This window comes from Piliocolobus tephrosceles, chromosome 20, assembly GCF_002776525.5.
Source record: "Piliocolobus tephrosceles isolate RC106 chromosome 20, ASM277652v3, whole genome shotgun sequence".
Taxonomy (NCBI): domain Eukaryota; kingdom Metazoa; phylum Chordata; class Mammalia; order Primates; family Cercopithecidae; genus Piliocolobus; species Piliocolobus tephrosceles.
Genome location: NC_045453.1, coordinates 11,608,801 through 11,636,570, shown reverse-complemented (window position 1 = coordinate 11,636,570; position 27,770 = coordinate 11,608,801). Strand labels below are relative to the sequence as shown.

General features: G+C 45.2%; 1 protein-coding gene across 1 annotated transcript; it reads right to left on the bottom strand.

Moving 5' to 3' along the window:
* Nucleotides 1-2,229: 2,229 nt before the first annotated feature.
* Nucleotides 2,230-27,150, bottom strand: ACTR5 (actin related protein 5). Its single transcript, XM_023227949.2, has 9 exons — nt 26,694-27,150; nt 25,318-25,547; nt 23,276-23,445; nt 20,560-20,777; nt 19,691-19,873; nt 9,686-9,802; nt 8,824-8,963; nt 7,578-7,710; nt 2,230-3,171 (listed from the first exon to the last, which is right to left on the bottom strand). The coding sequence occupies exons 1-9, from the start codon at nt 27,066-27,068 to the stop codon at nt 2,914-2,916; spliced, it is 1,824 nt and encodes a 607-aa protein (XP_023083717.2). The 5' UTR covers nt 27,069-27,150; the 3' UTR covers nt 2,230-2,913.
* Nucleotides 27,151-27,770: the final 620 nt, after the last annotated feature.

Genomic DNA, 27,770 nt, shown 5'->3' with positions numbered 1-27,770 from the left:
GAATTTGGCAATGATTTCTTGGATATGACACCAAAAACCGACAATGAAAGAAAAAGCAGGCAAAGGAGACCATATTAAACTTAACTTCTGCACAGTAAACAGTAAGAGTGAAAAGGTAACCTACAGAATGGGAGAAAATATTTGCAAACCATGTATCTAATAAGAGGTTAATATCCAGAGTATATAAAGAACTCCTACACGCAACAAAAAATGAAATAACCCAATGAAGAAAGGGGCTAATGACATGAGTAGAGACTTCTCTAAAGAAGACACGCAAATGGCCAACAAGCAAACAAGAGAGATGCTCCACATCACTAATCATCACGGAAATGCAAATCAAAACCAAAATGAAGTATCACCTCACCTCAGTTAGAATGGTTATTATCAAAAAGATGAAAGATAGTAAATGTGGAAACTATAAAAAACAAAACCAAACAAAAAAAAAAATAATGAGTTGGTGAGGATGGGGAGGAACTGGAACTCTCGTGCCTTGATGGTGGGAATGAAAATGGTGCAGCTGCTATGGAAAACAGTATGAGTGTTCCACAAAAAATTAAAAATAGAACTACCATATGATCCAGCAGTCCCACTTCTAGGTATATATCCAAAGGGATTGAAATCAGGATCCTGAAGAGATGTCTGCACTCCCATGTTCACTGCAGCATTATCTGCAATAGCCAAGAAATGGAAGCAGCCTAAATGTCCATCAAAGGTAAAAAAAGAAAATGTGGTATATCCATATGATGGAATATTATTCAGCTTTAAAAGGGAAGGAAATTCTGACACATGCCACAACATGGAGGAAGCCTGAGGACATTATGCTAAGTGAAATAGACCAGTTACAAAAAAACATACTGTATGGCTTCCCTTATGTGAGGTATCTAAAGAAAAACTCTTACAAAGTAGAATGATGGTTGCCAAGGGTTGGGGAGGGACAGAGGCAGGCGGGGGGAGTTGTTTGATGGGTATTGAGTATGGTTTGACAAGATGAAAAAGTTCTGCAGATCTTTTGACCAACAATGTGCACAGAGTTAACACTCCCGTTCTGGAAGCTTAAAAATGGTTAAGATGGGCCAGGCGTGGTGGCTCACGCCTGTAATCCCTGCACTTTGGGAGGCCGATCATGAAGTCAGGAGATCTGGACCATTCTGGCTAACACGGTGAAACCCCATCTCTACTAAAAATACAAAATATTAGTCGAACTTGGTGGCACGGACCTATAGTCCCAGCTACTTGGGAGGCTGAGGCAGGAGAATCGCTTGAACCCGGGAGGAGGAGGCTGTAGTGAGCCAAGATTGCATCACTGCACTCTACCCTCGGCGAAAGTGTCTCTGTGTCAAAACAAAAACAAAACAAAACAAAACAAAACAAAACAAAACAAAACAAAACAAATGGTTAAGATGGTAAAGTTTATGTCACGTTGTTTTTACCACCAGCACCACAAAACTCAATATAGTCAAATTTTCTTCTTCAACTACAGTTTAATTTCCTTTGCCTCTTTTCTGTATCTATTACTTTCTTATTTCCTTTATTTCTTTTCAATGGAGTATCTTTCCCCAGTGCATCTTCTGTTTAGGTTTGTGATAACCTTTCCTTTTTCCTTTGTCTAGGGTCGGCTGTGGTCTTCCATTCTCTCCATCACCACTGCTCCTTCCCTCCCAGTCTGCAGTTTCTAAGCCCTTCAGAGCTGGAGATCCAGGTGACATGACCCTTGGCAAACTGTATGAGCAAACAGGTTCTGCGGTGGCCTCATCAGAGGGGTGGGCTAGAGGCTCCATGAGATTTAAAAGTACAAATTCGGTGACAATGATACTAGCTCAGGGGCCTTCTGGGATCAATAATTGGTTGTCTTTGAGTTAAAATTCTCACCAAGCAATCTCTGTAAAAGGGAGGGGTTATCTGTCCACTTAAGACAGAGCTGGGAAGGTACAGGGAATGTGAGGTTATGGCACAACTGAATAGGATACAGGATAAACCTCCTCCAGTCCCTTTCTTCCAAAAAGTCTGAAGAAGTTAAGGAGCCAACAAACTCAGAGGGACAAAAATAAAACATTTGTAGGCCTTCTATGGTGGAAAAGTTTCCAGCAGAGAAAGTATGAACAAAGCTGGGCCACTGGCTCTGGCACCAAGCAAGTCCCTGGCTTGCAGAGTGACCTCACATGTTGGTAACTTTCTGGGCCTTTTCTCCTTATCTGTAAGGGGAAAAAATAGGAGGAGGGAAATATTTCTGGTTCCTGAGGCAACTGCTTTTATTGCACAAACATTACCTTTCAGAAAAATGTATCTTTTTAGAGACAAGGTCTTCCTATGTTGCCCAGGCTGGAGTGCAGTGGCTATTCACAGGTGCGATCACAGCACACGATAGCCTCCAACTCCTGAGCTCAAGCGATCCTCCTGCTTTAGCCTCCCACATAGCTGGGCCTTAACAGGCATGTGCCACTGTGCCTGGCAATAAACATTACCTTTTCATATGCATGAAAGACCTCCCCTCGCTGGGCATTCGTGCAATTTCTGAATACATCCAGAAGAATAAAGTATCTACACGGACAAGATAAATTTTAAAGAATTTTTTTAAAACATGGTAAGAAATCAGTCTTGTGCATTTTGTACATTTGTGTCCTCCACTCTGTCTTCATTTACTGCTACAGGAAGCTGATGCCACAGCTGGTCACAGTTGAACAAAGACATCAGAAGGCCAGTTAGTCTCTTCGCCACAGAAGCCCCCAAGTGAACCTAATTCTGAAGGACAGGTCTCAGTGTCCCTTAACTTTGTTCTCCCCAGGAGAAATCCATTTTGCTGCCAAATGTGACCAGCAGACTTGGGTGGATACATTTAGCACAATCATAGTCTTGTCATGCTGCCAACGTGGCCCAGGGCATGGTGTGCAGGGCAGCCTCTCTGGAGGGCCTCTGCTACGCCTGCTCGCCAGCACCACCTCCGCCAGCAGCAGAACCCTTGCTGGATGCCTGGGCATCTGAGGAGCGGGAGGCCTGCTTCGGCAGGCGGATGGGGACATAGATGTTGGAAGCACAGTGCTCCTTGAGGTACTCTCCTCCCTTTTCTTCATATTCTTTCCTGGTGATCCAAACTTCATTATCATCTAGGTGGTCCAAGGCCCAGTCACGAGCACCGTACCAGGCGTCCAGCACAGGGTTCGAGGCAAGTTGAACCTGAAACACAAAGATTCACCAGGACACCTCTGCCAGGGCTCCAGGTGTGAATGTTCACCTGGCTCAGCTACAACCCCCAATATTTTATCCCCAGAAATATACACATAGGTGGGCCCAGTGCACTCCAAGACAGTTCGGGGCTAGCTCCACACCCTGTAAACAAAGCTGAGCTGGAATGCCCAGATTCTTCAGAACACACGGCTGTCAGACATTTTACTAACACAAGACCTGACACTCGGGGTCAGAGAGGGGCCAGTGGCTCAGCCTCCTGCTGCACGATGCTGTCAACCACAAGCTGTCGGGGAGAGGTGAAGCGGAGGCTGGCCTGTGACCTGGGGAAAAGGCCTTCCTGGCCCTGCTCCCCACTCTGAGCAGAGGGAAACAGGGGCCGCTGCAAGGCAGCTCTAGCCAGGGTAGCAAAAGAGTCTCAGGAGAAATGGCAGCAGAGAGGGGTGACGTTCTCTGTGAGGCTGCTGGCACTTAGTTTCCCCTTCTCATCGGAGTTGGGCTGGGGTTCAGCAGCTCTGAGAAGGCCCTCGGCTAGGCTGACCTGATCATTATGGTAACACTGCAGCTCCCATCGGGCCTCCTGTGTTCTGAAGTTACCCGCCTCACTTCCTACCTCCCTCTCACCTCCCCACTCCACCAATCCCATGAGTTCCAGGTTGGAATGGTGGTTTCAGAACTTTCGGGAGTGAAGGGCAGCGGCTGTAACGGTGGAATCAGCATGCGCAAATGGAGGTGGGAAAGTGCAGGCTCCGGAGTCCAGCTGCTGGGCTTGCCACGTGGGCAAGGGGCCTGTGAACCAGGACCTCGCCACTAGGATAACCAGAGGCCCCACCTCCTGGCTTCAGTGGACTTAAGTGCATGAGTGTAAGGCACGTGATAGACGCTGCCTGGTACAGAGTATTCAATAAAGCGTAGCTCTCATCATTACTAATAAACAATGCAGCAAGATATATGATTAATAGACTATATAGCCATAAAAAGGATGCTCTGGAAATGTACCTATTGATATAAAAACAGTGTCACAATAATTTGAAAGTGAAAAAATTACAGGTTACAAAATAAGCTGTCAACAATCTCTTTTTGGTTAAAACCATACATGAGATGAAAACGACCGGAGAGTATACAAAGAACATTGCTCGCAGAGGCCGAAACTACAGTTTTCTTGGTTTTTATTTTGGTTTAAATTGTCTGATATTTTTGTAATATTTAAAAATGTTTTGCTGTTTAAGAAAAAACAGGAACTTAAAGTTGTAAATTTGCACATCTTGGGGTTCTCTTCCTTCTAACGATCACGGAGGGCCTTAGGTGGCTGGTGTGTTTGAGCCACCGCTGAATACATAATATAATCTAAAGTTGGAACATCAGGGCTTAGTGACGGTGTGACACACTCATGACATTACAATGTGAAAGGGGGCAGAAACAGGAGTGGGGGGAGCTGAGGCAAGGCCAGGTGAGACCATAACAGGAAAAGCAGGGCTGGGAAAAGATCTGGCTGGTAGCAGCATTCCTACAACCAATGCTCACAAAGTGATTCATGGGTGACTTTGGAAATTACCAAGAAACACATCTTGAAAATCCTCTACGATTTTTTTCTCTACTACTTCATCCTAAGTTGCTGCATGCCTGGAACTCATGGGATTGGTGGAGTGGGGAGGTGAGAGGGAGGTAGGAAGTAAGGCGGGTAACTCCAGAACACAGGAGGCTCACGCCCCTTCCTGTCACCCCTTGGCTTCAGCACTGCTGCTCTCTCCTGCTCCCCTCTCCTCTTCCTCCACCTCCTTCTTAGACTCATGGGTGTCCTACAGCCCTTAAATGCTAGTGTTCTTTAGGGGTTCATCCTTAACATCACCTACCCTCCCAAAGAGTGCCCAGAACACATTTATGCTTGTGGCAGGTGGAAGGGTGTAAAACTACCCTCTCGCCTTTCCCCTTCCCCCCCGAGCGCTCATCCAGCTAGCTGTGGCCACCTCTCCGTGTGTCCATTGGAAACTCAACCCACCCTGGAAATGGAACACACTATCCTCTCCCTTAAGTCTGTCCTTCCTCCCATGGTTCCTCGTCCAGTGAATCTCTTAATTCAGCAAACTAGTTGCTCCACCTAGAACTTACGAATTATCTTAGGTCTCATTTCCCTCCCCAGATCCAACTTACTAACAAGTTCTGACAATTTGATTGCCTTAGCCTCTTTCACATCAACTCCCTCTCTTCCTCTCCCTCTGCCACTGCTTTCGTATTTCCTGCAGAGCTACCAGGTGACACTGTGCCAAGGGCTTGGGACACATTTCACAAGACAGTGGTTGTCTCTTCCCTAACAGAGGTGGATCTCATAAGGAACATAGGAAAGGACAGGGAAGGCTTCCTGAAGGAAGTGATTTCCAGGAAACCAGCCACTGAGAGAGTTGGATGAGCTAGAAAGAGTACTCTATGCAAAGGGAGCCAGCATGTGCAAAGGCCCTAAGGCAGGAAAACTCCGGAAAACCAATAGCAGTTAGCTGTGGCTGAAGTGCAGGGTGGAAGGGGGAATGATGAGAGAACCCTGGACAGTTCTTCAAGGTCAGAACACAAGAGACCCTGTAAAGCCTGATGAGTGGAGTGAGGACTTCCTCCTAGAGGCTGGGAAGCTGCCTCCTAACTGGTCTGCTTCCAATATTTCTCTTAATACTCTATTTTGCACATCAGTGTCAAATATATCTTACTAAATGTAAATCAGATCACATTCCCTGCTTAGACTCCTTCATGGTTCATCACTATGGCTAAAGATAACAGCTGTACAGAAAAGAGTTAACAGAACAGCCCTACTGTTACCTTAGAAAGGCTACTTCCAAGGGTGGGGCCTTGGCAGGCATCTGGGAACTTGGATTTTGGGAGGGTTCCCACCACCACCCGGTAAGAGTGCCTCAATAAGCCCATTCATACAAATAATGTGGTTTATGCCAAACATGTGTTTCCCCTCTGTGAGCCTGGAATTTGGGTATGCTCCAAGCAGGGGGCGCCTATGTGATCAGCCCCCAAATAAAAACCCCAGGCACTGCGTCTCCTACCAACTTCCCTGGTTGGCGACACTTAATGCGCTCTTACAAGGCACTGCTGGGGAAATTATGTCCTGTGTGACTCCACAGGGAGGGGCCTCGGACACTTACACCTGGTTGCTCCCAGGTTTCACCGCAGGCACCTTGTCTCTCTGCTGAGTTGCCGTACTAAGTCACAGCTGTAAGTATGATTACATGCTGAGTCCTGTGAATCCTCCCAGAGAAACATCCTGCCTGGAATGGTCTTAGGGACCCTCAAAACAACAGCTCATGTCTGAGAGTTTATTACATGCAGGCCCATTGTTGGGCGCTTGACGTGCACCAGTACACCGAATCCCAGCAACACATACTGATTGCCCTCTTCCTACCACCGAGAAAGCCAAAGCTTAGCACAATTCAGTAATGGTGACGATGGAGTCAGGACCAAAGCCCAGAGACGCCACCCTGAATGTACACTACATCATGCAGCAGAGCAGACCAAGGCCAAGCTTCTTAGCAGGATGCACAGGCTCTGCACAGTGTGGGCTTTGCTGACCTCTCTACCTCACCCACCTCCTCCCCTCTTTGTCAGCCATGTGCTACAGCAAAACTCAGCCACTTCGCACTCCCTCAACAAGCTTCTGGCCTGTGTGCCCTTGCTCATGCTAATCCTTCTGTCTGGGATGCCCTCTCCAATGTGTCCCATGCCCCATACTGTCTACATGGCAAACACCTATTCACCTGAGAAGGTCCAGATCCATGGAGCCTTTTCTGAACACCAGTGGAGACTGCCAGATGCCCATGCCTGTATATTCCTTATGCTCTGATTTACCTGGCTGCTGCCTGCTCAGATAGCGAGGTCCTTGCAGCCAGGTGCTGTGTTCAGGACATCTCAGCATCCCCACAGTGCCTGGTCCATGATGGGAGCTCAGACCATGTTTCTTGGTAATCAGGGATTTGGTAGGTAAATTGTGGGGCATTCACACCAGTCATAAAGATAGTATTTTAACAGAATAATGACATGGGAAAATGTTCATGACAAGTTCAGTTCAGCTTACAAAGCAGTACACACTCACACGTGTAGAAAATGTATGGCGGATAAGCTCTGCCTACAGGGCCGGGACTGGGTAGAATGACTTACTCTTGAGGTACACACTCTTTCACACTCTTAGAATTCTATGCATGTCTTCGTCTTCCAATTTAAAGAAACCACAAAATAGTATATAAAACACGATTCCCATTTTGCTTTAAAAATTAAACATGGACTTAAGATCAGAAGAAAAGCCACAAAAATGTTAACTGTGGATATTTCTGCATGATTATTACTTTTGCAATCAGAAAACAGGTAATGCTATTTTCAGAATAATTGACTACTCAAACAATCAGTACCTGAAAAGAAGACTGGAAGGGTCTCATCTCCAACAGTTCCTTCTCCATTCTGGCTTTTATCCCAGGATACATCGTGTTCCCGCCAGTGAGGAAAACGTTCTGAACCAGCATTTCCTGAACGTCCTTTGGGTACCTAGGAAAGAAACAACTCCTAATATAGTCCCTTAACTCAAATATCAGAACGAAATGTGGATGCCGAAATGTAAGCTCTCAGTACAAAACAGAAAAACATCTACACAAAAAGCTAAAAAAAAAAAAAAAAAAAAATCAAAACTTGCAATTTTCATTTGTGTCCCTACAGAATGCCAGCCCAATGTTTCCAAATAGCCAGACAAAACCATAATTTGAATGGTCAACTTATTTCCTTAACATGATTAGAATTTTTATACTTTTATAATACATTTAAAAAAAAATAAGTGAGAATAAATTTACATATGTTTTGATAAAGTCTAACAAATTTATACGTTCCAGTAATGATCCCTACAATCAAGGGACAAAACATTTCCATTATCCCCAGAAGCATGCCTCCTTTTTGAGGGCCCATCTATCGACCTGTGCTTTCTTTTTATCTTTTTTAATAACAGCTTTATCTAAGACATCTTCGATCACTTTCCAACCACGGTTAAGACAAGGCTCAAAGGCACTCAAAACAGCAGCAGCAGCTTTTTCTTCCTTGCTAGGTACACGTTTCCCTGTCGTTATAACCAACAGCAGCCAGAGTCCTACAGAATTCGATTCCCTACTTGACCAACTTGAATGATCAAACTCACACTTCAGGTAAATGCCCGCATAAATGGGTAAAATACCTGGATTCTTATGGAAATGTAAACTCTTAAGTAAGTAAAATGCCTGCAAGGAGGGGAAAAAATTTTATTAGCTCTGCAATATTTTAGGGTGATTTAAGATCACTAGTCTTTAATAATGTGAAGATTTACATGGAAACCAGTGTACGTGTGATTGGGTTGTTCAAACTTAAAAGACACTCTTAAAGCTACTCATGTCAACCTAGCATTTATAGGTTCAGAAAACAACTAACTACAAAGCTCCAGTTCTGTAGTTGTAGGTGCCTGTAGGTGCCAGGCCTGGTGATAAGAGATTAAGGGAATACTGTCTGAGCACAGCAAGTCAATGAAAAGAAGAGAGTGAGACGCATTTTCAAGTGCCTGACCATCACATCTACCATCCAATGCAAAATCCAAGGAAATGTTTCAGGAAAATAGAAGGAAAAGCAGATTCGCTGTCTCACCTGTCCAGAATGTACTGAAGAGTCTCTGCAATCCCAGCCTGCTCTTCTCCTATGAGAGATGGCTGGAAAATAATCTCTGGAGCTCGAATTCTTTCTGTCCCAACAAACAGCTGATGATATGCTGCCAAGTTAAACACGGGCTTTAAAAACCCAAGGTTTAAAAGATATTTTTAGGCCAAATGACAAACATTCCAGTGGCTAGTTTCCTCAAACTGCATTTCTTATCCCAACAGTTTCTGTCCCTTGTTAATGCCAGTATAGCCTCTCCCAACTCTCTTGACCTGCTAATTCAATTTCCTCCCTTCTTCCAACCTGTATATTATAAACATGTACATGTTTCCACCATGAAATGGTCCCCGAGTTGCAGGGAGAGGTTTTGTGGAGAGCAGCAGTGAAAGGCCCAGCCTAGAGGACAAGTCTCCTGCTCAGTGCCTTGCTTAGTGCCCCATCCCTGTATGGCAAGGCAGCTCTCTCCCAGGTGGGTCTCAGACTCAGGACAGTTTATCTGGTTGGTATTGTAATGACAGAAACATAGACTCCAAAGAGGATTATGTGTACTGGCATTGGCTTAAATGTAAATGAAACCATTAGGAGCCAGTCTTCAGATCTCAAGTTCCCAATCACTTTCCCAGATGTTTCTGCCGGGTGGACTGTTTCTCACAGATTCACAGATCTTGGTGCTGGAACCAATCCATCAATCACTGGGGAAAAAAAATCCCTGATTTCAGATGTTTTAAGTTTTGGTACCCAATTTTCTAAAAATATAACAGTTTTGTTTTAAGTCCTAAAGAAACAGACTAGCCCAGCCATTTAAGTCAACACCTTCAAAAAATAAGCATGTTTTGGGCTGTAGGAGTCAAACCTGGACAGTAGTGACCGGCTTCTCCACTCCAGGTGTTTCCTCTGAAAACAAGGGATCAAAATCATTCATACTTTCCACATCTTCCAAAGACGGCTCTAGCTGCTCCAGGTCAGGGGTCTAAGAGGAGAAGAAGCAAAATGGAACCTGTACCTTCAGCAGGCCTCAGTTCTATCATTTTAGTGCCACAAAAAAGAACTGGGATCTTGCTCAATGTTCTAAAACCTTACATAAAAACTATGAAAATGTTTCTAAGCTATTTTTAAAAAAGCACACATGAACACGAAGACTAAAAAGCCAGGAACGGGCTTTGCTTTGATCTCCTACCTTTCCTACTTTATACAAGCCTCACCAACCCCCGCCTTCTCTAAAGCCTTCTGATGGTGCCAGCTCATGGCTGGGCCCCGTGGAAGACTTGCTGCTTGCATGAGTCACACCACCACACACGCAACTCTGAGGGAAGGGTGTGACAGCTGCTATCCTACAAGGCAGCTAGACTACCAGCAAAGTTAAAGCAATCTCTTAATAATTAATAAATATATCTGCTGGCCAGGGAGCGGTGGCTCACGCCTGTAATCCCAGCACTTTGAGAGGCAAAGGCAAGCGGGCTGCTTGAGTCCAGGAGTTCGAGACCAGCATGGGCAACACAGTGAAACCCCATCTCTACAAAAAGTACAAACATTAGCTGGGTGTGGTGGTGAGCACCTGTAGTCCCAGCTACTTGGGAAGCTGAGGTGGGAGGATCACTTGAGCCTGGCAGGTTGAGGTTACAGTGAGTCATGATCATGCCACTGTAATCCAGCCTGCGTGAAAGAGCAAGACTCTGCCTCAGAGATAGAAATAAATTATTAAATAAATGTATGTGCCAACACTAATGAGCTTAACAATCGGTCCCTTAACAGCAGGTCCTGCTGGGCTGGGAACGGGACTAGAGGCCCCAAGGTAGCAGAGTGCTTCCTATCTGTGGAGTCCTGCAGAACAAGTTCTCCTCTATGACCACAATGAACCTGGGCAGGGTCTAGACATGCCGGCACCATTTCCAAAAGAGAAGTTAGGGCACTTTTAATTCTAATCTGTACAAAGTAAGCTGGGGATGGTGGGGGTTCTGAGAGACATATTTAGCCATCTGTCATTGGACTCAATGGAGAGAAGTTCCGGGTGGAAATATTTAGTTGCATCCCAGGGAAGAATGCTGTAACAATGAGAGCTGCTGCAGAATGGACTGTCTTATGAGGTAGTGTCTTGGGAGGGTTCAAGCGGAGTGTAACCAACAGCCAAGTATGCTTGAGAGGAGACTGCGCCACTGAGTATGCATTCTGAGTCTCTCCTTACTCTCGGAATTTATGAAGTATGTAAATTACCAACATAATTCAGAGGACTTAAATATACTCTAGAACCTACTCATATATACTGCAAATGTAAACTGGCATTAAAATAAGGCAATACCCCTCAATACCCCACACACATTCACACACCAAAAGTCATGTGGCAAATATGGCATGCAAAATGGGTGACAATGTACTCTAAATTCTGTTCAGTATAGATGACTCCACAATATTTGAGGGGGATTTTCCAGGCTTGAGGATAAAACCTGGAAAGGAAAGCGACTGTTTCTTCATGTGAGACTTGTGTACAGGATGAGGGGGCTGGTTTGTAGAGGTAATTTGAGGAGGAAAGAAGATGGGTTGGGTGACACGAATCTGAAGAACCCTGCTCTCAGGGAAGGAAGCAAAAGCTGTCCCTGCCAATACTGAATCAGACACAGAAGGGAGGGACACCTGCTATCTGCACAGTCCTCACTGCAGATATTGCTGTATTTGATGGGTGAGAAAACTGTGGCTCAGAGAGGTGAAGTAACTTGCCCAAGGTCACATAGCACTAGCAGGCAGTGGACACGTGGGAAGAGACAGAACTACTCAGTTCCGAAGTCTTTGTTCTGCCTTAAGCTGGAGTTCTATAAATCATGAGGCTGAGGATAAGACAAGTGGGGCTTTAGGAATATGGAAACGATCTAGCCTAAGCTCAGAGTAGGTAATACAAGAGATCAATGAAAGATTTTACATGCAGCAGCAAGACCAGCTGAGACAATGACAGGCTCCTCTGTCCAAGCAGGGACCGCAGAGAGGGAGTAAAGGAACATTCCCCTTGCCGTCTGCAGTTTGTGATCTGGAAGACTCTCAGCTCCCCTCACAAGAAAGGAGCCCTCCCACAGGAGTGTCTGTGCCTATTCTGGCTTGGCACCAAACCCAGTTCTTCAGGAATGACCCCAAAGGGTTCCAGCAGAGGAGTGGAAATTGATCATCAAAGTTGTTTTTCATTTGGTGGTTTGTCATCTGGGGGAAGCAGGAACAGGAGGCAGTGTGACATAACAGAAGGCTGCCAGGCTCTGTAGTCACTGATCCAGCTTGGAAGGCAACCAAAGGTATATGAAAGGTCCACAGAGGCAGAGCTGGAAAAGCACACTCTGAGCCGCTTCTCCATCTATGTATAAGTGGGACATGAACTTGGGGCAGCGGTGGGCGAGAAATGAACAACTCTTCCCTCTTCCCTTTTAAACACACACTTAATTTGGTCCCTTAAATAATTCTGTCGTATTATTGGGTTGAAGACAAAAATATCATCTGTGTATTTAAGATAACTACAGACAAAAACCTGTAACCTGTGATTCCCCAAGTAACAGGTGAAAGCAAGCACTGGGGTCCACTGGAGTCCTTCCTCTCTACACCCCACATTTTTACCCTATTTTTCATCTTCATCCTAACCTCCATCCTGGCCTCCCTCAATCCAAGTGATGACCCTTCCTGTGGATTCACATACCCTTCTCTACCTAGCCTGGAATCCAATCACTTTTGTCACCATCCCTCCATGAACTCTATCTGCTTCTGTTACACCCAACCAATAAGCCTGCAGTCTAAAGGATGTCTCCCAGTACTCTTTCCACTTGGGCTCTGGAGCAAATTATATATATGTATATTTTTTTGAGATGGAGTCTTGCTCTGTCGCCCAGGCTGGAGTGCAGTGGCCGGATCTCAGCTCACTGCAACCTCCGCCTCCCGGGTTCCCGCCATTCTCCTGCCTCAGCCTCCCGAGTAGCTGGGACCACAGGCGCCGGCCACCTCACCCGGCTAATTTTTGGTATTTTTAGTAGAGACGGGGTTTCACCATGTTAGCCAGGATGGTCTCGATCTCCTGACCTCGTGATCCGCCCGTCTCGGCCTCCCAAAGTGCTGGGATTACAGGCTTGAGCCACCGCACCCGGCCGCAAATTATATTTTTTAAAAGAAGGTCACAACAGTAACTTCTATCCCACACACTTTTTTGTAATGTGACCCTGACACTCCTCATAAAGAGGTGGAGGGGCTTTGTTTCCTCCCCTTGAGTCTCAGTGGGGAACTGTGAGGACTACAGCCAAAAAAGTATGGTGCAAATGATGTCAGGTGACTTCTGAGGTACGGTCCTAAAAGGTCATGCATCTTTCTTATGCTTTCATCTCTTGACATATTCACTCTCTGGCTGCTCTCTTGGGAAGCTCCCTCTTGGAAACCAGTGGCCATGCTGGGGGGAGCCCAAGGCACACGAAGAAGCCATGTGTAGGTGCCTGGGTCAAGAGTCCCCCATGAATCGAGCCCTTAAGTCCTCCCAGCCCAGATACCAGACAAGTGAAAAACCCTCCAGCTGATTCCAGTCCCCAACTATTTAATTCTTCCCAGCAGTGGCTCCCGGCACCTCGAAGCAGAGATCCCTGCTGTATCCTCTCTAAATTCCTCACCCACCAAACCCATGAACACAATAAAATTGTTGTTGTCTTATGCTGCCAAGTTTGGAGTGGTTTTTGTAGCAATAGAAAAGTTAAATACGCTCCAGGGGCGCAAGAGTGCAGAAAGTCCCAGGTGCTATTTAGGCAATCCTGTGGTTACTTCTCAGCTTCCTTCTGCCTGCCCTTTCCCAAAACCCTTCTCCACAGTCTCCTTTCTAATCTCAACCCTGGGAATCTTAAAAGATCACCTTAGTTGCTTCAAAAAATGAACTTCCCTCTTTATTCTTCATTCTACTTCCTTATCTATTTTCATGTCCTTGAGAGCTTGTTTGGAGGTTCTACCAGAGGAGCGCAGCTACTCGTATACCCTTGATGGAAGACCGGTCCTCCTCTATTGGGGATGGTCGTCCTCTTCCACCAAGCATGCAGCTTCAGGAGGGACACACACGAAGTGGTGAGGACAGGAGACACCCGCCTAGCCGGCCAGATCAGCCGAATCAACCCTGGCAATCAATGGGGTGACAGATATCGCAGCCAGATCACTCTCACGTCCTATTTTCTTATCCTTCCAAGCCTTCCCTGTTTCAAAAAATAATTCTCATCCTAATTAAGATGACCATTCAAGCTCTTAACTCTCACATCAACCCTTTTGGCTTCCCTTATCTCTGACTGCTCTTGCTCAATCTTCGTCCTGGCTTTTCTTCTGTCACCTAACTCTCAAGTGGTGGCATTCTCCAGGAATTTTTCTTTTCTTGCTTCCCATTTGATTCTGTCCTCCCCTAGCTCCACCTGATGTCCCGCAGAGTCCTGAAAAGCTCCACCTGATGTCCTACAGCAATTTTAAAAATAAGGAGCTCAGGGCCAGGTGCGGTGACTCATGCCTGTAACCCCTGTACTCTGAAAGGCAAGGTGGGAGGCCTGCTTGAGGCCAGGAGTTCAAGAACAGCCTGCGCAACACAGCAAGACCCATCTCTACAAAAAATTAAAAAGCAAAAAGTTAGCTGGGCATGGTGGTGCACACCTATAGTCCTAGCTACTAGGGAGGCTGAGGTGGGAGGATCAATTGAGACCCAGAGTTTGAAGTTACAGTGAGCCATCATCACACTATGTACTCCAGCCTGCGCAACAGAGTAAGATCCAATCTCTTAAAAAAAAAAGGTGCTCAAAACTAAGCCAATTATCCTCCCAAACTTGGTCAAAAGCACTACCATCTACCCACTGCCTTTCAATACAGCCTAAGGGTTACAAGAGTGGAATCTGGAATTGAACTGCTTGTGTCTGAATTTGACCAGTACTACTTCCAGCTATGCAACCTCACTCCAAATCTTTGTCTGTAAAAGAGGGATAATGAGAGTACCTACCCGTTGAGTTGTGAACATGAACCAGGAGGACACCTGTGTAGGTGCTCAGCAAGGGGTCGGCACATGCCACACGCTCTATTATCAACACTGCTACTCTCATCACCTTGGCTTGTAAATGGCAGTGAGATCTTGGGATCCTACATCTGATCCTACATCTGTTCTGTTTTCCCCCCTGTAGCCTCACCCCTCCCTTCAACCCATCATCCTAACTGCCACCAGTTAGTTTCTCAAAACAAAATCTCATTGTCTCATTCACTTGCTCAACATCCTTGGAAGGCTACGAATGTCTGAAGGATAATATGCAGGCTCGTAAGCCTAATGGGTAAAGACCTTACTCTCCACTTCATCACCCACCACAGCCTTTCTTGTTCACACTCTATATACCTGCATGTGTGGTTCTTTCCACCTAAAATGTCCTTCCCTCCTCCTCTGCTACCTGCTGAAATCAAATAATCTTCCTTTTTTTTTTAGAGAGAGGGTCTCGTTCTGTTGCCCAGGCTGGAATGCAGTGGCACAACCATGGCTCACTGCAGCCTCGAACTCCCAAGCTCAAGTGATCCTCCCACCTCAGCCTCTCAAGTAGCTGAGACTACAGATGCACGCCCAGCTAATTTAAAATTTATTTATTTATTTATTTTGAGATGGAGTCTCGCTCTGTTGCCCAGGCTGGAGTGCAGTGGCGCAATCTCCACTCACTGCAAGCTCCGTCTCCCAGGTTCACGCCATTCTCCTGCCTCAGCCTCTCGAGTGGCTGGGACTACAGGCACCCGCCACCATGCCCAGCTAATTTTTGTACTTTTAGTAGAGACGGAGTTTCACCACATTGGTCAGGCTGGTCTCAAACTCCTGACCTCAGGTGATCCACCCGCCTCTGCCTCCCAAAGTGCTGGGATTACAGGCGTGAGCCACCGCGCCCAGCCAAAAACAATTTTTTTTAGAGACAGGATCTATGTGGTTCAGGGATTGGTCGCAAATTCCTGGGTGCAAGTGATCCTCCCTCCTCAGTCTCTCAGTGTTGGGATTAGAGATGTGAGCCACTGTGCCCGGCCCAAATAATCTTTCAAGGACCAGCTGAAACATCCAATCCTTTCTCAAAAAACCAAATGCGTATTCCCACACACATTTACCAGCATACCTGCTATGCTTCATTACAGTCAGCTACGCATGGTGCTATTGCCTTCGTTTTTTGTTTTTGAAGTACCCAGGAAGGCAGGCATTGTATCTTAATCACCTCTGCATCCCTGGTATACTGCGCCTGGCACTGAGTGGTGGGCCCCTGGGATACACCCTCAAATTCCCCTGGAATAGAGATGATTGTAAAGCTTTGGGTTTCAAGAGGTTTCTTCAGCTGCCAAAAAAAAAAAAAAAGATCAACATTCACCTTCACCTAGCTTCATTCCAAAGCATATCATCTTAAGATAACTTCTTAGCTTCACAAAAATTATAAAAAGGATATTTACTTATCCCAATTCATATGATTCACAGAGAGGAACAAAGCTGGTAATTTCAACACAGAGAACACGCATCCAACAGAGAACAGTTTTCTCTGCCACGGCTGGCTTCTCTCCTGCTAGAGTTTGCCAGGGTCTCCACATGTCTTACGTGGTGTTCAGAAACACTAATATGACTGTTCTTTTGGAACTGCATGGAATGACAGTTTGCCAAGGCATACCACAGAAGATGCAGCATGGTTCCCTAAAACAGCCTTGAGCGGCATAAGAAGCAGAGGCCAACCTTGATCTTGGCTAGTAAAGCGGGAGAACTTTCTATATCTGGCCCATTGTGTTTTCCAACAAATGATGATGCTCAAAAACTGTGTTCTCCCCCTCCTACCCTCTTATGCTGTGCTTGTAGCCATGAAAATCAAGCATCTTCTGGTTTAAATACTTCGTTAGAATTCATACTAACAAAGCCTGCTCCTCCGCAACATCCTCACAGAAATAACTGCAGAATAGCAAGGGCCAGAATAGATTGGTCTATAAGAAAACAGATTTTTGAGATCACTATTAGTTAAATTCCAGCTATATTAATTCAGTTCAGCCATTACTGCTTAAGTGGAATTTCAATATGAATTTTGGTTCACATATATTGATTCAATTCATTCTAAATGAATTATATTATTGGAAAATACTACAAATACTTTTTGAAAGGTAGAACTGGCTAGCCAGTGTCATAGCCAACTTTATCCCGCAAATGTGACTGTAATTGAGTGATCATTAAGAATTACCCTAAAATGCTGAATGCTGACTAACCATTAAAGGTTTAGTGACCAATCATCGCTTTTTTTTTTCTCTGAGACAGAATCTTGCTCTGTTGCCCAGGCTGGAGTGCAATGGCGCAATCTCGGCTCACTGTAACCTCCGCCTCCTGGGTTCAAGCGATTCTCCTGCCTCAGCTTCCTGAGTAGCTGGGATTACAGGCACCTGCCACCACGCCTGGCTAATTTTTCTATTTTCAGCAGAGATGGGATTTCACCATTTTGGCCAGGCTGGTCTCGAATTCCTGACCTCAGGTGATCCGCCCGCCTCGGCCTCCCAAAGTGCTGGGATTATAGGCGTGAGCCACTGCCCCCAGCCCAGCTGATCGTCAAATTTGTTGCACATAGAAAAATCTTTTGCAGTCCAACATTTCAAAATCCCCTACACCCAAGGAGATTTAAATGTGTATGCCAGAGCATAAGATGAAGTAGGTACCTACTGAGTATCTGCTGAAAGAATGGGGAATGGGTGGTGAATCACAGCACGTAACAAATGCAGACAAATGAACAAAGAAAAGGAAAAACTAGTTTCCCAACTGCTGAAGAATCACATCTTCACAGCCGTTTGGTTTTTTTCCCCTTTTGAAATCTGAAATCCTTCATCTGCATGTGGCTGAGTGGCACTGCTCCAGTATAAAGAAGAGTATGTCCTGCTAACATGTCAAGCATGATAAAAACTAAATACGGATGAATATATAACAAAGACAACATGGTTCCAGATTTCAGTAAACAACAAGTCAAACCTCAAAGACCTGAAAACCGAGAGAAGCAAAATGGAAAAGGCACACTGATTCAGCTGAGGCTGATCTGGGATGCCACGTTGGAAGAAGATGGTAAAGGCCCCTTCTACACAAGATCTTAGTGATCCAGTAAGGTGTATCTAGTAAACCTATCTCAGGATCTGCTCTATAAAGCATACACTCATGTACTGTCCTCACACAATCGACAGCCTGTCGAGATGTAGAGAATGCAACGGTGAGAGCAGAAACTATGAGCGAGCCTCCAGCTGGGAGCCTGTCACTGCAAAAGTAAGCTTCCTGTTGAGCCAAAGGCAACTCTGACATCACTGATAAGCACCATGATACACCCAGCATCAAATGGCACTGACTTGCATTTTTCCAAAGTATCTTTTTTTCTAAAAGGATAGGTAATCAACAGCTTAATGAAAGTTGATATAAAAAGAAAAAAAAAAAAAAAAAACAAGAGGCTAGTCTGGTTTATCCTGCCTAAAACATGTCTCAAGGCAATAAATTACTTTGTTTTGGAATTCTAGGGATGACAGATCCAGGAATAGTGTGTACAATTACTAACTCTTTCTTCCAGTTCTAAAGGCAGGGGACTCTACCAGTGATAGTGACCTGCAGGCTGCCCCTTTGCCATACAGAAACTAAGATGCTGGGGCCTAAGCTCTTTTGGCTACTTTGACACTTATTAACTGCCAAGCACGGTGGCTCAAGCCTGTGATCCTAGTGCTTTGGGAGGCTGAGGAGGGAGGTTCACTTGAGGCCAGGAGTTCGACACCAGCCTGGACAACTTGGTGAGACCCCATCTCTACAAAAAAATTGTAAAAATGACTTGGGCATGGTGGTGCTCACCTGTAGTCCTAGCTTCTTAGGATGCTGAGGTGGGAGGATCCAGTTAAGCCCAGGACTCTGAGGTTACATTGAGCTATGATCATGTAACTGCATTCCAACTGGGCAACAAAGTAAGACCCTGTCTCAAACGAACAGAAACACACTTTATTTGTTTTTCGGTTTTTTTTTTTGAGATGGAGTTTTGCTCTTGTTGCCCAGGCTGGAGTGCAACGGAGCAATCTCAGCTCACTGCAACCTCCACCTCCCAGGTTCAAGTGATTCTCCTGCCTCAGCCTCCCAAGTAGCTGGGATTACAGGCATGTGTCACCACACTCGGCTAATTTTGTATTTTTAGTAGAGACAGGGTTTTGCTGTGTGGGCCAGGCTGGTCTCGAACTCCTGACCTCAAGTGATCTGCCCACCTGGGCCTTCCAAAGTGCTGGGATTACAAGTGTGAGCCAGCACGCCCGGCCTCAAAAACACTTATTAACAGTGCACGGGTGAGGAAAAAGAAGAGGAAGAAGAAAAAGAGAAAATCAAAGAGCTTATTCAGAGGGTCTTTAGCAACTAATAAAAGGCTGATCTTAAGGCAACCTATACATGTATTATTGAGCATAACTAGCAATTGCTGTAAAAAATTCATAAATCATGCATGAAGCATGATCCCTGTCCTTAGAGAATACCAAGATGGAAAGGAGGTAGGTGAATAATCAACCACAATATATTTAATAAAATACTAGAAGAAAATTAAAGGAAGTATATGACTGCCAATGACTATCAGTGGAGCTGGTTTAGGTTCAAGACAGCACCACAGGTTTGCTGTGTGAATGTTCTTCCTATGTTAAATGCACTTTCTGCACTCAGGAGTCCAGGGATCTACAGGGTGAAATCCCTTCTCACAGAATTTCAGTTGGTACAAGGTCAATGCTGTCTCTGCCACCATCCATGTCCCTTCTGCTCTCTTTTCCTCCCAACTCTGGGCAAAACCCCTTTGATGTCAGCCCTCTGAGGACACTCCTCCTCTCAAGAAGGGCTGCTCCTTCCAAGGCCCTCGGTTACCTCTGGCTTGCTGTCTACCACATCCACCTCGAGGTTGACTTCTGCTTGGAGGATTTTCTGCTTAGCCTGCTCCACTGCTGAACTGAGCTTCTGGATGTAGGACTGCAGCTCTTCTGGGGAGTCCATATTCAGCTCTATCAGAGCTTTGTGAAACTGATCCATCTGGCCATCCTCTAGAAGTTCCTGAAAACAGAGCAGTCACAAACAGGAAGGAAAGTAGCTTCAGAGTCAAACGGAGAAAATGACAGCTGGAGAGGGCTTCCAGAGCTCCCCTGGCCTACCCTGCCCAGAGCCACACCTCCAGCTCCCTCCAGTTTCACACAGCTGCCCACCTCTCTAGCTGTCTCTAGGCTAGCATTGCATCACAGTTCTAGCAACAACTGATTACGTAAAACTAATGATGGTGACAGATACCTAAAAGGTTGTTACCCCTTTTTTTGGGGCGGGGGGAGAGAGGTTGTGGAGGAAGGTGGGAAAGTTACTAAGAGGAGACATGAAAGGAGCCTTCTGGGGGGATGCTGACAATGCTGTTTCTTGACCTGACAGCAGATACCTGGGCGAGTTTCACTTTGAAAATCCTTCAAGATGAAACAAAGATTTGTGCACTTTGCATGATGTATGCTACACTTACAAAGTTTAAAAACATAAAGGAACTTATAAGGTGAAAATAAACAATGCTGGAGTCCACAGCTCTTTCCGAAACAGCTGCTTCTACACTGTATTCTATGCTGATGATCCCCCTGCACTCCTTCCTGACCCCAAAGGTGACAAACAGTCAAAGCATCTTAAGGCCAATGGAAAAACATACAAGAAAATCTGAGATCATCTTGTTAACACAGAAGGGCGCCCATCCCTGTGTTTGTTATTACCTGCACGTATAGCAGTCGGTCCAGACGCTCCTGATCCAGCTGCAGCTTTTCCTCCCGCCGCCGGGCATTGAGCTCCTGCAGCCGCCGCAATTGCTGCTGCCGCCTTTCTTGTTTCTCCTCAGAGGTCAGGGTGCTGCCCAGGAGCTTGCTGGAAAATGGGAGCTGCATCTTGTGGACATTATTCTCATAATAATCAGGACACCGCCATTTGTGTAATTCTTCAAAGAAACAGTTTTGAAAGTTATGAAATGGAAACACTATTAACACAACAATTAAAGTCAATTACCAGCCAGGCGCGGTGGCTTACGCCTATAATCCCAGCACTTTGGGAGGCTGAGGCGGGCGGATCAGGAGGTCAGGAGATTGAGACCATCCTGGCTAACACGGTGAAACCCGGTCTCTACTAAAAATACAAAAAATTAGCCGGCTGTGGTGGCGGGCGCCTGTAGTGCCAGCTACTCAGGAGGCTGCGGCAGGAGAATGGCGTGAACCCGGGAGGCGGAGGTTGCAGTGAGCCAAGATGGCACCACTGCACTCCAGCCTGGGCGGCAGAGCAAGACTCTGTTTTTTTTTGTTTTTTTCTAAATCAACACCAGCATTTCAGACATAGGTCAGATGGAGGAAATACACTCCACCCAATCCCTGAATCTACTCAATCAACTGAAACAGCTACCAAACCTGGACATAATGCCAGCAGGCCTGTTCTAAAAGAACTGCTAAGTAAAGTTCTTCGGCAAGAAACAACACCAGAAGGAAGCCTGGAGCATCAAGAATGAAGAAAGAGCAATATAAATGATAAAAATCTGGTTAAACATAACAGACTCATCTCCTTATGAGTTCTTTAAAACCTATTTGACAATTGAAAGTAAAAATCACAACACTGTCTGATGGGTTTCCAATGTATACAGAAGAAATAAATAAGACAACTTTAAGATAAACCGGGCAAAATAAAGGAGTCAATATAGTGCTGACATTTCCACATTCCCCTTGAATTGGTAAACACAGAATCTAAGTAGACTATGAAAAGTTGTGTTGACTGTAATCTCTAGAGCAACCACTAAAAACTACAGTAAAAAGGTACAGTAAAAAACACAACAGATAAAATACTTAAACAAAAAAAAGCTCAAATAACCTAAAAGGAGGCAGGAGAGAGAAACAGAGGAACAATAAACAGAAGAAACAAAACAAATAATAAAATGATGAACATAAATCCAAGCATATGAATAAATCAAACTAATTATAAATGGTTCAGCCTAACAATTAAATAGAGGTTGACTTTGAATAGATATTTTTTAAAAAATGATCCAACTACCAAGAAACTCACTTTGAATATAATGATATAGTAGATTCAAGGTAGATGGACAGAAAGACATACCATGCAAGCACATGACCCAGCAATCTATTTACTCTGGAGAAATGAAAATGAGTTCACCCAAAAGCTTGCCTCTATCCCAAGTCCAGGCACTTTTTCCCTCACTTCTTCTCTATCACTATGGTTTTATCTTTGCAAAATGTCACGTAAACGGACTCAAATAGTATGTACTTTTTGAAACTTTTTTTTTTTTTTTTTTACTCAACATCATGCCTTTGAGATTCATTCAAGTTGTTGAGTGTATCAGTAGTCTGTTCCTGTTTATTGTGGATAAAGACAGGATCTGATTATAAAGAGAAAGCATATGTAACTAATACCACAATCAGGATACGGAACAGTTCCATCATCCCAAAAAATTCCCTCATGCTCTCTCTTTATAATCATATCACAGAACTGTAAAAGAAAAAGTTGACTAAAAAAAAAAAGAGTCAATACTGGAGCACCTGGAGAACAGAGAAGTGGGAGCACGGAGAGTTGTGTGCTTCAGCCGTGTCTTCTGGCAAGCCTCTAACTCTCCAGACTGAGTATTCTCATCAATTATTTATTTCCCTATCTATCTCCCCAACTTCTTTATATCCCAGCAATAACAGATGCTGAATAAATGCTTTCTAAAGTTAATTAAAACACAGCTCTTAACACATGAAACATATACTTAAAAATGGTTAAAACGGCAAATTTATGTTACATGGTTTCCACAATTAAAAATTAAAAAAAAAAAACAGATGTAGTTTTTGCCCTTCAGGAGCTCATTATTGGTCATCTGAGGTCAGCACCCTCAACGAGAACAAGCAAATCCACTATTGGAATACAGCTGTATTCACAGCAGCATTGTCCATAGTCCTTTGGTTTTAATACGAACTATTTAAATTCAGGAGGAAGATATTTTCATCACATTCAAGTGACAATAGTAACTAAAACTCACACTTTAATTTGAAGTGCAAAATACAACCAAAAGTCCAAGACAAGCTTGAAAAGAATAAGAGGTGTTTATGCAGCATAGATGCTATTCTAATGGTATAATAAAACAATCTCAATTGTTTTCTAACTTAAGATATTTTTAGTCTGATATGTTCTGCTCACTCTTAAAAATGTTTAGTATCTGAAAAAAGTTGAAAGTTGTACAATTCCAAGATCTGTATTACAGGCAAGTTATAAAAGCTACCATTTGTGAAGGGAACCCATACAACATAAGTTATCAGGTTACTGAATAGTTTAAGAAAGGGAATACAAAAAGGGGAAGGGGGTGCTTAAAAAGTGAGCAAACAAAGAATTATGCTGGCAGTAATTTAAGGAATACAAAGTAGACAACACCCAAAAGCTGCAGGCAAACATCCTCTTGGATACCTTCCACATAATCCTCAGCGATGTAGCTGTGCTCATGCAGAATCTCCTCCATGCGGCTGAGGGTGATGGCTGCCAGGTGCCCAGGGTACTTCAGCTGGAGGAGACGCTGGAGGTAACCAGCTGCTTGGCTTCCTCCAAGATTGATGCGCTTGCAGTTTTTAGCATCTAATCTATAACCAAGCAGTAGAAAACAGCACTGAAATTTCTGGAGGACAGAAATATGGAGCATCTTGGGAGAAACAAGATAATTTAAGGCAGATAAAGAAGAAAAAGACCAGCAGGAGAAACACAAAACCTGACAGTTGGAAGGGACGTTAAAGTTCCCTTGGTATAGCCTCTTCTCTAGGCAGGCATTCCTAGTTCACCTATACAGTCACATGGCCACCTAACAGGAATGCACTCCAAAGTCAGATCTTAATGAGTCTCATCATATATTTCTCAAACTGTAGTCCTGGGACCAAGTATCCCAGAATTAGCTGGAGGAAATGTTGAACATGCCAATTCCCAGTACACAGCTGCTCTGGGGTAGGGCCTGAGAATCTGCATTTTAATGGGCTCCCTAGGTGACTGATGAAGGCCAGAGTTTAAAAAGCCCTCCCCTGAACACTCCACATCTACTGATTAAGTAAACACATTAAGTAACCACACACATCCTGGTTTACTGTAAAAGAACCAGAGTAACTTTATTTTCCTAATGTGTGAAAGTAAGTGGCAGAGCACTAGGAACTTGCTGTAGAAAACTAAAATGTCACTGCTGTATTGTACCTCACCAGCAGATGCCAGCAGAGAACAGGATATGATTCACTCTGATAATTTCGCAGCCTTCAGGTAATTTCCTCTCAATATAACATAACATGAACTTTTATTTCTGCATATTCTCTTTACATAGAGAACTTCATACATCAGGAGTGTTTGGTAACACCTAAGAATTACTTTTTTCTTCATAGATTTTCACAGAAACTTCACAAGAAATTCAATGGTATTTGTCTTATATGTTCAGTCTGCTTTACAGTTTACAAAGTGCCATTACCTACCTTATATCATTTCATTCTCAGAGTAACCCTGGAAAATCAGTTGTTCCCAATTTTACATGTCAGGAAATGAAGTGAGGAAGTTAAGTAGCAGAGCTGCAAACCCAGACATTCAGCTCTAAAGTGTGAGTCTCTTTATGCCATGTGAGAAACCTTCTCAGGAGAACACAGTGCTGGCCTAGGCTCTTATCAGACAGTGAAAGTTCAACGATAAAGTGGGAATAGACTTTTAAATATGACATAAACTACCCTTGCCTTTTATTCAACTTGAAAATATTTAGTATGGGTCCATTATGTGCCAGGCACTGTATCTGAAAGGTCTAAACAATAATGATTAAAGAACTTTAAATTTGCTGGGCACGGTGGCTCACCCCTGTAATCCCAGCAAGTTGGGAGGCCAAGGAGGGTGGATCACTTGAGGTCAGGAGTTTGAGACTAGCCTGACCAACATGGTGAAACCCTGTCTCTTCTAAAAATACAAAAAAAATTAGCCGGGCATGGTGGCAGGTGCCTGTGGTCCCAGCTACTTGGGAGGCTGAGGCAGGAGAATCAATTGAACCTGGGAGGCGGAGGTTGCCCTGAGCCGAGATTGTGCCACTGCACTCCAGCCTGGATGACATAGCAAGACTCTGTCAAAAAAAAAAAAAAAAAAAACCACTCCAGAACACAAAGATGGTCTCAATTAAATTTATTCAAAACATTTCTATTGAATGTCTATTACCTGTAGATACTATGTTGGCTATCTCCCCATAAATCAGAATTATAAAACTGTAGAATTATGGATGTGGAACTAAGAGATTATCCACCCCAACTCCCTCCAGAAGGTCACAAAGGACAGAACTATGGGCAAAGGGACTTACCCATAGTCACACAGTGAGGTAGTTCAAAGCTAAGCCCAAGGGCTCAGTTCATAGGCTAGTACTGCTCTTTCTACTCTGCCTTTAAAGCACGCACTAAATGTTTCCCGAATGCTTCTCAAAATAGCACTCAAATGCCACAAGTGCAACTCACCTCCCTTCTAAGATGGGTAAAACATGTGTACACTGGTATCCAGATGAAATGATGAGTCCACTGCACATCGAGTTCTTTGGCTTATTGTGGTAGAAGCTGAAGAGGCTATCTATTCCATAGGCAACCTTGGGAATCCCATAGCACTCAAAAAGAAGCTCGGACATCATTTGCCGTGAATATAGTGGGTTGCACACAGCTTCTGTCAAAACTATGGGATGATCAACGCAGCCCTACTTTGAAAAGAAAGGGCAAATAGATGAGTGGTAACAGAATACTCTTTTTGAAGCATAGAAGAACCCAATATCCTTATTGCAGGGCTGATTTTGCTTTTGGCCTCTTAATCAAAAACCTGATCACAGGCGACTGTAAGACTCTCATCTCATCTTTATGGGAAAATACGAAAGTAGAGTGAATTTAAGTTATTAAGTCAAGGTCCCATCCAAACTGTCAGCAAATCGTGTTGGCTCTATCTTCAAAGTATCTCCAGAATCCAACTGCTTCTGATCACATTCCCTGCTACCTGCCTCATCTAAGCCACCATCATCCCTCACCTGGGTTATTCCAACAGCTTCCTAACTGGTCCCTGTTTCCACCCTATGACCCATGACAATTCATGCTCCATACAGCAGTCACAGTGATCCTTCTGAACATAAGTCAGGCCCTTCCTCAGCTCAACGCCCTGCCATGGCTCCCCATTTCACTCAGTAAAAGCCTATAAGGTGTGTGATCTGCCTCTCCACTACCTCTCTGACATCCTCTTCCAGGTACTACTCTCCCCCTCCACAGGCAGCCTTGCAATTAGGATTAGGGCACACTCCTACCTCGGGGCCTTTTCACTGGCTGTTTACTCTGCCTGGACTGTTTTTCCTTCAGATATTCACACGGCTTGCTATCTGAATCACCTCCTTCAAGTCCTTGTTCAAACATCACCTTCACGAGTCCTACCCTGACCATCTTATTGAAAAAAATGTAACTCCCTCCTCTCCCATCATGGCACAGAATCTACTATATTTAATTCTATGTTTACTGCCTTTTCATACTAGAATATCTTTTCATAGTATTAATAGCTCCATAAGCACAGTAGGTTTTGTGTGTTCACAGATGTACTCCAAATGCCTAAAAAGTGCCTGACACAGAGTAAGTGCTCAATACATATTTGTTAATAAATGGACTTCTTAACAAACCAGCATATATGCCCAAATGCATGCTCCAAGATACAAGCAGCAGCATTTTATTCGCTGCTATACCCCCAGCGCCTAGCATCTGATCGACTAAAAGACAATCGGAGCTACTGAAGTGACTGTTACTTCAGAGAGGAGACGAGACCGCACCCCTCCCCTCAAGCCCAGCCCAGCCCAGCCCACTTCGCCGTTCACCTGTGAGGAGACACCCAGGTGCTGGAAGCTGTAGTCCAGCAGCAACTCCTGAAGCTCCAGGTTGACCGGCACGTTGCGGTCGAAGGGCGAGCGCAGCATCCAGCGCAGAGGCTCCAGGCTGCCCAGGGCGTTTCCCACCTGCGGGCCCGACCCGCCCCGTGCCCCGCCACGACCGCGGGCGCACACCGCGCGGAACTGCAGGCGCGGCTCGGGACCTGGGTCCTGCCCGGGACACGCCCAGCCAGCGCGGACTTGGAACGACCCGTTGTCCAGCACCAGCGGTACCGGCAGTAGCCCGTGTGCCACCGGGCCAGCCTCCAGCACCGGGTCCGGTGCAGCACGGGCGTCGCGGAACGGGAACACGTTCGCCGCCATCTTGGAGCGCGCGCCCAGACCCGCCCCTCAGCGCAGCGTCCGCCCAGACGCCGCGAAACCGCGCCTCCGACGTCACGCAGCGCGAATCAGGCCTTCAAGTAGCTCGATGTGTCCTCCCTTCTCGAAGCCCGGCCAGCCTTTCCACCTGACTCGCCTCTGGTCGTCCAGGCTGCTTTCAGGATCGCTGAGACATATCCATTCTGGCTGCGAAATTCTACGTTGCTTAATCTCGCCCCCAATAGCCTAGGAGTGACCACGCCCCTTTGCTCTAGCTGGGATGCCCGGTTTGGAAGCCCCGCCCCAATGCGTATCGCCGCCAGGCCCCGCCCCTTTCTGGCCTCAGCTTCAGCGCCGGGCTCGGTAGAGCCCCGCCTCTCTGCCTGGCCACGCCCCATCGCCGGGCGTGCACTATCGGCCCGGTGCGCACCCTCGACCGCCCGCTACCCTGCCTACGCGTTGCTGTCTTGTCCTCAGCCTTGCGTCCTGGTTAGAACGGTCCTTTACCTTTTGACGCTTCCTTTACGTTAAGAAATCCCAAACTCTGCGGTGCCGACTGTTCAATATCTTGACTAGGCAGATGACTACGCAGGTCTGTTCACTTTACTAACTCCCACAGACTGTGTTTTCTCAGTAAAACCTCAAACACTGAGAAAAGACTGCTGATTGTCCCCAAGCATTCCCTCTTTTAGTGGTATCACCTCC

Coding starts and splice junctions, on each gene's coding strand:
- ACTR5 (XM_023227949.2), bottom strand. CDS start 27,068: ATGGCGGCGAACGTGTTCCCGTTCCGCGACGCCCGTGCTGCACCGGAC. Junction 19,874..20,559: donor ACCGACTGCTATACGTGCAG/GTAATAACAAAC, acceptor CTCTGTTTTCAG/GAACTTCTAGAGGATGGCCA. Junction 9,803..19,690: donor TGGTAGACAGCAAGCCAGAG/GTAACCGAGGGC, acceptor TTCTCCTCTTAG/ACCCCTGACCTGGAGCAGCT.